Source organism: Archocentrus centrarchus, chromosome 1 (assembly GCF_007364275.1).
Source record: "Archocentrus centrarchus isolate MPI-CPG fArcCen1 chromosome 1, fArcCen1, whole genome shotgun sequence".
In the NCBI taxonomy this organism is placed as follows: domain Eukaryota; kingdom Metazoa; phylum Chordata; class Actinopteri; order Cichliformes; family Cichlidae; genus Archocentrus; species Archocentrus centrarchus.
This window is the reverse complement of record NC_044346.1, coordinates 19,591,823-19,604,558: the sequence shown is the minus strand read 5'-3', so window position 1 is coordinate 19,604,558 and position 12,736 is coordinate 19,591,823. Positions and strand designations below refer to the sequence as shown.

Below are 12,736 nucleotides of genomic sequence, written 5' to 3'. Positions count from 1 at the left end.
TACTATACTAAAATTTGATTCAACACAAAATGGCTATTTTGTGGTTAATTGAAATTCTAATAAATATTAATCATGGAGTCATAAAAGGTCTGGATGAGACCATTTGTCCTGCGACAGAATGGGTCCTGGGTATACCCTGCCTCTCGCACTTGAGAAGAAAATGCTTGAATGGCTTTTGTTTGTCACCTCAGTGGTTTACTATCTGTTACTGTCGTGGTTAAATTTCATACCTTTAGCCTAAAAATTGTATTCACTGCTTCCTAAAGATGCTCTGTAATGACAAAGGAGGCAGATTTAAAGTGGTCTTAAGAATAATAGCTTGTGGAAGCAGTGATCTTTCTGCTGACGTCTCCAATAGACAGTGCGCACAAAGACTAAAAAAGAAGCTGGGCTTTGTCAGTGGATAAACTCTGCTCTTGAGTACATCTTTCCCCCTTCAGCTATAAACATACTTAAATATGTGATGTAAGTGTAGGGATGACAAGGGTGGGAAATGTCAACAAAGCTATTGAGTTTCAGGATGTGTGATACTGTGCCGAACTGACATAAAGTCCTTGAGATCATACCGTCAGTGTTTTTCAGAAAATGCACATGCGTCATCAAGGATCACATACCAAAATCAAGTCATTGTCAGAAGTTAAAGTAAATAAACATCATTTTACACAGTTTCAGCTATTTTTTTTCCAAGGCAGCAAAACATCTTTTGCCCTCTAGAGGTCAATTAGAATAATTTTACAAGGGGCTAAACCGAGTCTGAATTGGTGGTGTCTCCCATGGGAAATTATAAAGTTGAACTCATGTATAAAATACAGATTAAAAGATCACGTAAAGCCTTTTGATCGAGTTCCATTGAAGGAATGAAGGCGTGTTAAGCTTGTTTGGTTCCAAACTCACAATTAGACACAACTATGAATGTTTTTGTTCAGAACAATATGTTTCTGCACAACATAGCCATGAATTACATCATACTGTCAAAATGATTTAATTACCTACACATTTGTTGTTGATAGCCTTGAAATTCTGCCTAAATCTTGAGGGGAAAAAAGACGTATGAAAAAAAAAAAGAGAGAAATTAGTGTCACAACAAGAGAGCTGCAATTAGATCCTGTCATAGTTCTTTGGCCTACATCTCTGGTCTTCCCTCTTTCATGTAGGACAGTGATCTATCCTGTAGTCTGAGATATATTTGGCAGTGTTTGTCAACGGATATTTATTACCTGGTTCTCTTTACTTCAACAGAGGTTAGGCCACAGGGCACTAACCTCTGGATTGATGGGGGGATTTTGTGTGACCCCCTTTGAAAAGGCACATCAGCAACTGAACTGAGCTGGAAAGAACACGAAGCAAGGGAAAAGTCCAGGGCAGTGTGACCTTAAATGATGATGATACCTATTTTTGAAAGCACTTTGAAAGGCCTGAACTTGTAGTGAATATCAGCCATCTGGGGACAACATTCCTAAAGAGCATCTGTGTAAATGCTTTCCCTTTGCTGCTGCTGCTTTTATATGATCAGGGACTACTTGTATTATTTAAAAGTAAGCTTGCCAGAGAGCTGGAAGCCTATTCTTAATGGACTCAGTCCTATGTGTGCATAACCAACTCATTAGTTATACATGGGCCAAACCAGGTCGCAGGCAAGTGAGAGTAGGTCTGAGAGATGATGGTAGCACTGCTCTCTTAAATGAGAAAGAGTTAGCCATGTGCATGAATAATGCCAAAAACATACAAATGAAGTCATATACAGCACAAGAAAACTCGTAATATGATGCAAACCTGGCAAAAGCTTTCCTTTTTTGAGCTTCAGCATCCCCACCCATCCATTAAGTCCTAGTAATCTGTTGATCTATTGATCTGTTTGTCAGAAAACACAGCTGACTTTACAGAAGCCTCCTTCCTCTCTGAGAAGATGACAATGCACTTTTTGTCATGTTGTTGTGCATCATGTCAAAGATTCTTAACCTAAACTACAGCTGTATGTTTTCGATCAAAACATTTACATATGCAAACAGTTACAAATAAAGTAAAGAAAAGAAAGCATCGGGGCAAACATGCTTTTGCCACTCACCTGTCAGACGAGCCTCTCGAGCAGGCTTGCTGAGCATATCTAGGGCTTTGGAGGTAGAGGACCTGATGTGGTCACTGAACGACCTCTGCAGTAGCAGCAGCCTCATAGAGCGAGACATGGCGATCCACCTGAACTTGCTAATGTCAGACTCCCACTCTGTCCTAACACTTATTCCTGACTACGTTGGTTTTTGTGCGATTGCCTCTTGTCAATTAATTGGACAATATCTATGCTCAAGCATCACATCAATGCTGAAACATCCAGGCGTAATCTGACTAGCTTCTGCATCTATCTGGCTTTGATCTATCTTCTATAGTGGGCTGCTTTCTCCCGCCTTCTTCTCATTCTGTTCTGTTCGAGTCTGGACTGTACACTCCCGTCTGCTGCAGCAAGCATCAGTGCGGTAACTGCTGGGACACATCCAGCCAGTGCTGCAATGCTCTCATATTCTATTCTGCCAGTGTGTGTGTGTGTGCGTGTGTGTGTGTGTATGTGTGTACTGTGTGTTAAGGTGAGTAAGTGCTTTCTGACATAAGCTTCATCGCTCTCTGTGAATTTCTGAGTGGGTTACAGTCACGACTTGCGTTTTATCCTTCATCTTTCTTCTTTCTTTTTTACTCTCTTCTATTTCACTTTCCTTCACATCCAGTCTATTTACACCTGCCCTACCCTGTCTGGACACAGGGAGCATCAATGCCAGTTATATAATCTATTGCCAAGACAGCCTGCTTGTCCTGAAGTCCCACCTGCCCTCATCCTAAAGAAAAGCAAATGGAAGTGATGACAATGATGAGGCGGAGGATAACATCTAGAATCACTCAGACAGTGGTCTAGATGTTAATGACGAATAGTGAAACATGTTAGATGCATTTAAAGAGTGAGTTTGACCTGCTTTCACTTTTCATGAACCACAAAAACCTCTTATTCCCAACAACAATCACTTTCCTGAGCCACTCCTGTTAAATGGTCCAACTCATGACATGACTCAGTGTAGGGTTAGAAGAGAGCATGCAGTGCGCGCATAAGAACACACACATCCATAAACACAAGTTCAAATAAATTCTATTATTTACTGAGAAATACACATGTACTGTTGATTCTTACATAACTAAACTTAAGCTTCTGAGACGTCAAAAACAGCACAATGCAATCCATTACTTGTACCGCACCTCTGTTGATCGGATAATGCTGATTTGGCTTCTATTTAGCAAGTACTCAAGTACTGAGTTCCCTGAGGAAGCTTAGGCATTGGCTTAATTTAAAAAAGTAGCTGTAGTAAAACTTTTTACTTTTGTTGGTGTTGATTTGGTGTTGCCATGTAAAACATTTAACTGCATGTATGAAAGGTGCTGTTTAAAATAAAGATGAGCGTGGGGACTCTAAAAGATCACATTTAATATAGGAGAGCACCATGAAATCAAATAAATGATTTAAAATTTCATGCAAGCTTAACAAAATGTGATTAAAGACCAAAGAAAACAGACCTGCATGAGAGCTACACTGTATTTTTTTTTTTTTTGTATTAACACTGTACTAGTAACCTTTATTTTTAGATCAACAAAGCGTCAGATTGTTACGTGTACGTAACAATATCTGTAACTTACTGTGATAAAGCTGATCTGATCATAAAAGCCAGCTCTAAAGTTCGCAACACTTTTGAGCTTTTGCTTCAATTTAATGTTTTTGGTTTTACAGACTGTTCCCTTAAACCAAGGGCTGTGGCTCAAAAGTTGAAGGGCCATTCACTAATTAGAAGGTTGGTGGTTTGATACCTGGCTCCTTCACCGTCCATTTGCCCTGGGGCAAACCACTAAATCACAAATTGTCTCCTATGTGTTCATCAGCATGTAAGTCTGTGTGACAGAAGGTCACTATAGCGTGAAAGTGTTTTGAGTAGTCAAAAATGAAAAGCAGTACTGTACTGTGAAATAGTTTTGAGCCAGCCCCAGTGACTTTATATTTTGCTAGGAAAATGGGAAACAGTTGCAGCAATTTATTGATGCATGAGCAAACAAAAGGGGAAATACAGTCTATTAGGCAAAACCAGAGTTTGTACAATTCTAATGAGCTTCAAAGTCAATATTTGGTGTGGCCATATTTATCCTTCAACGAAGCCTGAACTCTCTTAGACAAGCTTTCCTGTCTTTGAGTAGCCATCAGGAATAGTTCTCCAGAATTCTTGAAGGACTTTCAAAGCTTTTCTTTGGATGTTTGCTGCCTTTTGTTCTGTTCTCGGACAAGATGATCCCACACTGCTTCAGTAATGTTGAGGTCCAGGCTCCGGGGAGGCCAATCCATACTGATAGTGTGTGTTTGCTTCTACTGCATTGGCAGTGTGTTTGGGATCACTGTCATGCTGAAAATTTAAGCTGTTCCCAATCAGATGCATTCCAGATGGTATTGTTACGGGCCCCAGGAATGGTGCCACCGTAACAAAAATGAAATCCCTGCAAATACAGGTAATGTTCGGGAGCAATGAAGACACAGTGTGCTCGGTTTGCCTTCCAGATTGCATCTGTTTAGTGGGCAGAAATTCACCCCCTAAAGCAACCAGGGTGCATCTTCCCTGTTATCAACAGTTCCACCTGAGGTGTTGCTCCAACTTTACTGTCCTTCTGTATAGTCCATGTTGCACAATAAATCATCACAAATATTGGTCATGTTTCCAAAAATATTTTTGAGTCCTTGTTGCTGGAAATCACAGATAAGCAAATTAAATAAATGAAATTAACAGATTAACACAAAAGTGGCCACGCATTTTGGGTGTGCCACAGTATTGCATGGTGGATCAAAATCTGTTAACACTTTTCTGTATTTTGAGAAGATCCCCAACACTACTGAATGAAATGCAACACCAAACCATGACATTGTCTCCAAAATGTTTTACAGATGGCTGTAGAAACTCACTGTTGTACCTCTCTTCTGAACTCCACTGTAGTTACTGAGGAAGATTTGATCCAAAATTTTCAAATTTGGATTCATAAGACCAGTTGCCATTGATTTGTAGTCCAGTTCTTCTGTAATATGGCACACCTCAGCCAAATTTATGCTTGAATGATTCATAGGTCAGTGTTAAATGGCTTAAACAAACAAACAAAAAAAACCCCCATTCCACAGAAAATGGTCATGTGCAAGGACTGGACTGAAAATGAGTGACGTCCAAAGAAAACCTTCAAAAAGGCTGGAGATCTATTGCTGAAGACCACTTAAAAAAAAGAAATGAAATAAGTAAATAAACAATAATGTCTGTCTCCTTGGAAGCAAAATACAAAGAAATCAATTGTGACTCAAGGGTTTTACACACTACTATATCTAAATGTGATGCTATTTATATTTTGGCTCCATCTCACTGTCCTCGTAACTGTCATTTCCTGCTACAACAGGAAATGACAGTTACAAGTTTGTTGCTCATTTTTTTCAGTGCAAAAATGAGCAACAAACTAATGGTCACAGTGGAGAATTTAGCAGAGTGACATATTTTCACACAAGGGGTACCAAAAAGTGAGAATGCATGGTTTACACTGACTGTTTGACCAGAAAGAAGACTGCGGAATAATATATTATAGGGTGAAGATAATTTCATTTGTATTCAGTTTGTTCTGCCCCCCAAGTAGTCACCCACCCAGTAAAAAAAAAAAAAAAATTAAAATACATTTCTCATAGTTTAATGAACTTAAAAACAGTGTAAGTGATTGTCTTTTATATATCTATTTTCATGCAGCACTAAACTGCATTTTGTCACATTTCACACTAAGCTCACACTTGAGAAAGCTCAGCCAAATATGCTTATTGCTCCAGCAAGTGAAGTTAATGTACCCAGCTTAGGCTAATTGCAGTCCACTGATAGCATTGTGCTCATCACGGCTAATTGACTTTATGGTCCCCGACGGTTTGCTGAGACTGATAAAGCTAGATTGCTACATCTTAACCTTTTGACAACCTTTTAGTTTGTGCTCCTACAACAGTGGAATAAGCACCTGAACAACCTAATAAATGAGGATTATAATGTGATAAAGAAAAATAAACATTCTATAGAAGTATCACATTTTCCCTTTTGCCCTCAAATACCTGTTTGACTCACATGACACGAGTTGTTGTTTTCATGCAAGTGTGCTTGTGTGCGTACACCAGGGCACAAACACAAACCATCTGGGTCAGTATGTGTATCGGTGTACTTTCCCTCTCTGTCTCCAGTATACCTGTGATAGGGGGCAATACGCAGACTGTAACCTGGATATGAGGGTAAATATCCTGAAGCTGAAAACAATGGAAGTCTCATACCTCAGGAAGGAAAGTACTGAAAAATGCCTCCTCTGTCAAACAAGTGTACAGCCTGCCAGGAGTGTACACCAATATCAAAATCCACAGAATACAGGCAGGAGAGGGTTACCTGCCAACATACTGACCCAGATATGGAGACAGGGGTGTGGTGCTGTGTTAGGACTTCAAACAGTGTATAGAAATAGTATGTCATGGTCTTCTATCAAAACATCTGTAGAAAACAATGCGGCCATTACAGCAAAGTCAAAAATGTGTATTGTGTGGCTGTGTCACAAAGTGACTCAAATTGTGTGCAAGTTCTTTTGATGTGACCATCCGCTTTATTTCTTACTCTGCTATCAAACATACAGTCCCTAATGAAGTTTCTGGCAAGGTGTAAAACATCCTAACACCTTAATATATCAAAAGACAAAATATCCCACCAACTGACTGAGAATCAGCTCCAGCCTCAGGCACTCTCCCTGACAACCAGACAAGAGGAGTAAACCAGCCAGGGAGTGACAGAGCCTGCTGAGCTAGGACTGATTCATTAGCCTCGGGACAGCATTGGCATCCTACACCATCATTGCTGGGAAGATTTACAACCCCCTGGTTATGGGGAACCTGCAAGATTATTTCAGATAAAGAATATATTTAAGAAGGTATGCATCACTGTAAAAATGCTAATCAAGACAGTAGGGAAAGACCTGTGGAGAATGGCACTAATTGGTTACTTAGTTACTTCCCAACATATCCTTTCTTAATTGAAGAAAAAAAAAATAGTCTGTTTTCTGTGATGAAAGTCTCCAGGTATAGTAGTCTCACATCAAGTGTATAAAACTAACATTTTGGTTTCCCAGGCAAGAGATAGACAAACCAATCCACTGGCTAAGCAGAGCGAAAAATAATAAATTCCCCCTTTTTTGTCACATTTGCATTAGTTTCAGTGTGTATTTGGGATATTAAGGTAATAGTTATGCATACAAACTTAAAGACATGGTCAGGGTATTATTTGAAGCTAGTTATACTGGATGACTTAAAAAAAAAAAAAAATCCTCAAAAATCTACTGAAACATTAAAATGTACTTAAGAATCAAATCAAAAAGTAACCTTGACGTTTTGTGAACCAGTGAGCTGCTTATCATCCTCCTACTCAGTTACCGTCTTCCATTTACTCACTTGTGTGGCGGATAGCCTTAGATTTACCCGGCAACTGGAATTTTTTAGCCACAGTGTAAAAGTCAAAGACACCTTTTTAAAGCACAACAGCAATTATTACCTCAACCTTAACCTTAGGCATAATGTCATGACGATGTTTATTGTAGCTTATTTGCCAAGATCATACCATATTGTAGACGCTAAGTGCAAATACTGTCCATAAATGGCTGCATTAAAAATAAGATAAGACCATCCAGTATCAAAAATAAACTGAAAACCATGCTGCAGCAGAAAATAAAACATTTATCTGAGCAAAAAGCTACATATGCTTTGGCAGTTTTTTTTTTCTGCCAGATTCCCTTCCAGACCTCAAAGGGATATGTGTCTCCTCCTGGGATCGTATCAGGCATCTTTCACTTGTTAGGCAAATGTGTAAACCACTTTTTCATATTTTAGTGACAAATATGCATTTTCTAATTCACACAGCAGCTTCCATGATAGCCTTTTTCTAATGCAAATAGTACATAATTCACATGTACAGTGGGTACTGAATCAATAGCTGTTGAACAGCTAAACTAAGACTCATGACGCATAGCCTCTCCATCTCTTCAGGCTTATTTCTATAGGACAGGGGAGACTTTCGTTGTTGTAACTCTGGGAGTTTCAGGAGGCTGAGTTCCTGTTGTAAATTCCCCTTCATGTTGTGGTTTCCTGTTCACAGTACAGCTAAGCAGATGGATGCCCGAAGAAAGAGCTCTCAAAAGTCACAAGAGGAACACTTACTGTATTTCAATGTGATTCAACAGGAAATCTGAAGTAGCAGAACATCACAGCAAACACTGTGCAAAACATCAAATCCTTCCAAACTTTTCCCAATTCAAAACTATCAAATATATCCTTTGACATCAAGCATGAGGAAACAGGACTATGTACATTCAAAGGGAACAGTTAGGATTTGCATTTGTAAATCTTTCCACCTTACACTTAAACGTGTGAAATATAAACCGGCTCAGCCGCAGTATGCTCCACACAGGAAGCAAAGGAGAGGGTGTCAAAAGGGAGGGGAGAGGAGGGGCTGCTTGGGGTGGTGGGAAGTTGAGGCCGGCAGGGACAGAATGGGGGAGGCCAGGAATGTGACCTTGCACAAACACATTGACTCCTGTACTTGGTATGAAGTGGGGAGGGCAAAAAGTGGGATCAGGCAAATTCAATTAAAGAAGAGGAACAAGTGACAGAAAGCAAACATCAGTTATGAGCTCTTATTGACTCCAAGTACAAAGAGCTTGTTTACATGTGTCAAAGTGCTTTCTCAGTTGACAGCACTGTTGTCCAAGGGCATGCAGCTGCACGATAATCCCAAATGAGAAAAGCAAGTTGTTTAGCGGGAGCGCTAACTGTGATGTTCTCTGAATTAAGTGAGACTGTGTGTGTGGAAATGTGCCCAATTGATGGGCTGGAAATGTGGTCTGTTGGAGCCAAAATGATCAGCCACAAGATCTGCAGAGAAAACAGGATTCTTAGACACCATCTGTGCTCAGAGGACTGAGTTATTTGTTTACACAGATGACTAAGTCTGGCACATATTCCTCACAGTTACACCACATTTCTATGAAGTTTTACTCAAAGAAAAGCTAAAAAAAAAAAAACAACTAAAAGCCAGTGGACAGCCAAACCCACAGGCTTGCCATGTTTATGTTTCTTCTAAACAAAAATATATAAATCAATAAAACATTCAGCTAATAAATCTATTTTTTTTTCACTGTTTCCCTCAGGTTCAAATCTTCATATCAATCATATTGACATTACAGATCATAAACTGTTGCCTTTGACCACACATTGATGTGTTTTCACTTGTTAAGAGGTGAACTCTTACCAGAAGGATATGCCTCCAGAAGGGAGTTTTCTAAATGTGCAGTAATATGATGATTAATTCTGGGAGCCCCAGAGCTCAATGCTCAGGTCAGTTCTAACAAAACAATTCTTACCATCAGCTGTAAATACCAGTAACTTAACTAATCGGAAAGGATAGTGACTAACAGGGAAACAAAAAGAAAAAAAAAGAAGAGAGATCAAGACAGAAATAAGGCAGGTTATTCACAGACAGAGAGCTTCTTCCATGGAGAATCTCACTGAGGGTACCAAACGCTCCAGTTTCCTCATTTTTTTTTCCTATTTCCAACTAATAGCCAAGACACGTGGGTCTAGGAGTCCAAGTAAAAGGTCAGGCTTTAACCCTGCTGTTGGTCGGATTCCCGTCATTGTGTTCTGTATTCACACTGGTTTAAATTTAGATCAGCAAGGCGCATCATGGTGCCTCTAAACTCAACCACAGCCGGGGAAAAAATACAGCCGACAGACCATCTTTGGTACCAGTAATCTGTAAAGTGGACTTTTGACATGTTTACAAGATTGCAAGTTTTTACATCAGTGAACATTCAGTTTAAGTTTGCCTATTATTATGCTCAACAATGTCCTTTATTATTGAACTGGATATCAAGTTCCATTGTGGATCTGGATCCCATTCAGCAAAGAACCTGGATTCATTTCATTTTGTAGGCAACAAATCTCTTCCTGTTTTGGCAAGGAGCAAGCGAAACAAATGTTTTCAGCCCACTGCCGCTGGTTCAAAGCTGCTGTTTGAATCATTACTAATGAAAATGGCAATGACTAAAATTTAAAGTTTCACATTTTTATTGGTTACTGTGCTCACTGTAGGTTGTATCTGCTGTACTGTGTGTCTTTCTGTCAACAAAAAGCAATTAAATCATCATCTAACTTTTAGCTTGCAAAGACAGTCTTATAAAACAGAACAGTAAAAATTTCACGAGATTATTAAAAAGGAGTCCGGTTGACCGGATGTGGATTTAACCAAGTGCTACAGGAAACATTCATGTTTATTTGCCTTCAAATTCCAGTTCCCGGTTATAATTATGACTTGGACAAAGACGTCGAAAATATTTCTAAGTCTGGTTCCTCCCATATGATGCAATGGTACTGTAAGAGAAGCAACTACACAATTGCTAGGTTATAAAGTGGACAAATTTAAACGATCTTCATAATTTAGTCGTCAAAGCTCACTCAGTTCTACCAACTCTCTGCTATCTTAAGCTGCTCAAACATGGAGCAACACACACAAAGGAGCGCTCTAGTGTTCAGGCCTATAGCAGAAAGAAAAATGTCTGCAAATGCAACACTTAATTCAGAGAATGAAAATACTGAATTACACAATTTTCTGATATTGTCCATTTTCACTCTTTTCTTTGTTGTTTTTTTATTCACACAAACCAAGTCTGTCAACTTCCTCACTTTTATCTGGGAGTAAGCGGCCTCTGAAGATAAGCAGAGAGCGATTAGAGGCTTTTCTTTTTTGTTTAGTACAAATTACCTCCAAATATTTTAATAACAATAAAAATTTTGTTGTGACAAATGGGCAAATGGGTAAAGCTGAGTGTGTTCTTAATTTCAGCAACATTATATACATATCACCTCATCATTACTGTCCTTATCTTCCAATGGTATGCAGTATGGCATGTCTTGTGTCTTTTCTTGCCATTACAGCTAACCGGTGCTCTGAATGCCCTGTAAACGTAGCCAATAACCAGCAGCATGGGAGCTGTAACTCTGTGGCACCAGACACAACGTCTTTGTGCGCAATAAAGCCACAACACTGCGTAAGGTACACCCAGCGCTGCAGGGAGGTCATCAACCCGTGCCATTACAGAGTGCAGACTGTGGAAACGTCTTGTTGATCACTGGTGTGCTTCCGTTGTCACACACATAGTAAAAATTAACCATGAATAAGCTGTCTTTCATGGCCGTGCAGCAGGAGCCTTTAGGGCATGGCGTGTGATGTAACTCTGTCACAAATGTGTCATTCCAAGAGGCCTTAAATGGTGGTGATACAGAGAGGGCTTTGAAGTGTCACAATGAACACTGGGCTTTGTGCTCCCTCAAAACTCCCATCACAACCCCCAACCCCCGTCCACAGTCCTGGGCTCTATCACACAGACGCAAAGATGGAGGTTACATAACTTGCTTACAGGGAGTCAGACTGATTACTTTTTTTTTTCTCTCTCTCTTTTTTTTTAAAGACCAAGAGAGTTTGACCCTTTTGAAGCTGACAAAGTGCTTTTTTGCAAGTTTAAGGTTAGTGTGCAGGTAGTGCTCACATACACACAACACAAACATAGGGCTAGGTTTTGCACATTTTCCATTCAAAGTTTTCAGACAGTGGCATTAATTAGGCAGCGAGAGACAGAGCAAGACTGAGTGAGGGATCTCATCAGGCTTTGAGACAGCAGGGGGCAATATGAAAGCGTTGTCTCCTACGGCGAGCCACATCTCAGTTATTGTTTACCAGCATACTGATGGCACGGGGGGGTGTTTAATGAACACTGCTCCCCTGCCGCCTGTCTGAAAGTAGGTCTGTACATCCACAGTTTCCTGATGACCCACTCTGTGAGTGGAGGGAGCATTCACTACAGATTGAGTTTGTTCTTTAGATCGACTGATAATAAAGCAGATCGCTGCAAGAACTGCAAAGTAATGACATAGCATTTGTATTGTTAAAATACTACATAAATACTGCTCTGATAAACTTGTGTGCTGTGGTAATTATCGGATATTTTCAATTATTTCTAGTTGCTTTCTGTTTTTTTTCCCCCCATTCTTTTTTTCTTTTATAAATACTCAGGAAAGTGAGGGCAAAAGGTAAATGAGGGAAAGGTTCAAAGTGTTGGGCACAGACTCGACATCCAGTCTGGCTCTTATCTGGGAAAGGCGACAGACTTGATGATTTTGTAGATGAGTCTAGGATCTTATCTACGCTCACATCCAGAGCCTCATAGCACCAGCGTCTGTCCATGTCCACTCAAATACTCCTGCTTCTCTCTCAGTCATTTATGGCCTGTTGTTGTGAACACAACACATCAATCATAAATTGCCAGGAATCTCCTCACAAAAACTAGCGTTGGCCCAGAACAGATCAACTGAAGACCATTTTCACATCTATGGGATCAAAAATGAAGAAGGTAAAAAAAAAAAAGAAAGAATATGCTAAACCTATCACGACTGTCAAGATTCTCATCTAGCCAGGCACAAATGAGAATGAAAAAAAAAAAAAAAAAAAAAAAAAAAAGCAAGGACTCACCGGCTTTTTCTTTCTCAGGAACAACGAGGGTGCTCTGGGAAAGAGAGGAGAAAGAAAAGATTATAGTCGAGATAGCTTTGCTTTGCATTTTCATGATACTTGAT

The 12,736-nt window shown here is 39.7% G+C and overlaps 1 protein-coding gene across 2 annotated transcripts in view; it reads right to left on the bottom strand.

Moving 5' to 3' along the window:
• dlc1 (DLC1 Rho GTPase activating protein) overlaps nt 1-12,736 on the bottom strand; it is an 82,920-nt gene that overhangs the window by 45,937 nt on the left and 24,247 nt on the right. For both annotated transcript variants that reach the window (XM_030728857.1, XM_030728849.1), the window contains exon 5: nt 12,633-12,666. In XM_030728857.1, coding sequence (XP_030584717.1) covers nt 12,633-12,666 — 34 coding nt within the window. The remainder of the gene's footprint in view (nt 1-12,632; nt 12,667-12,736) is intronic.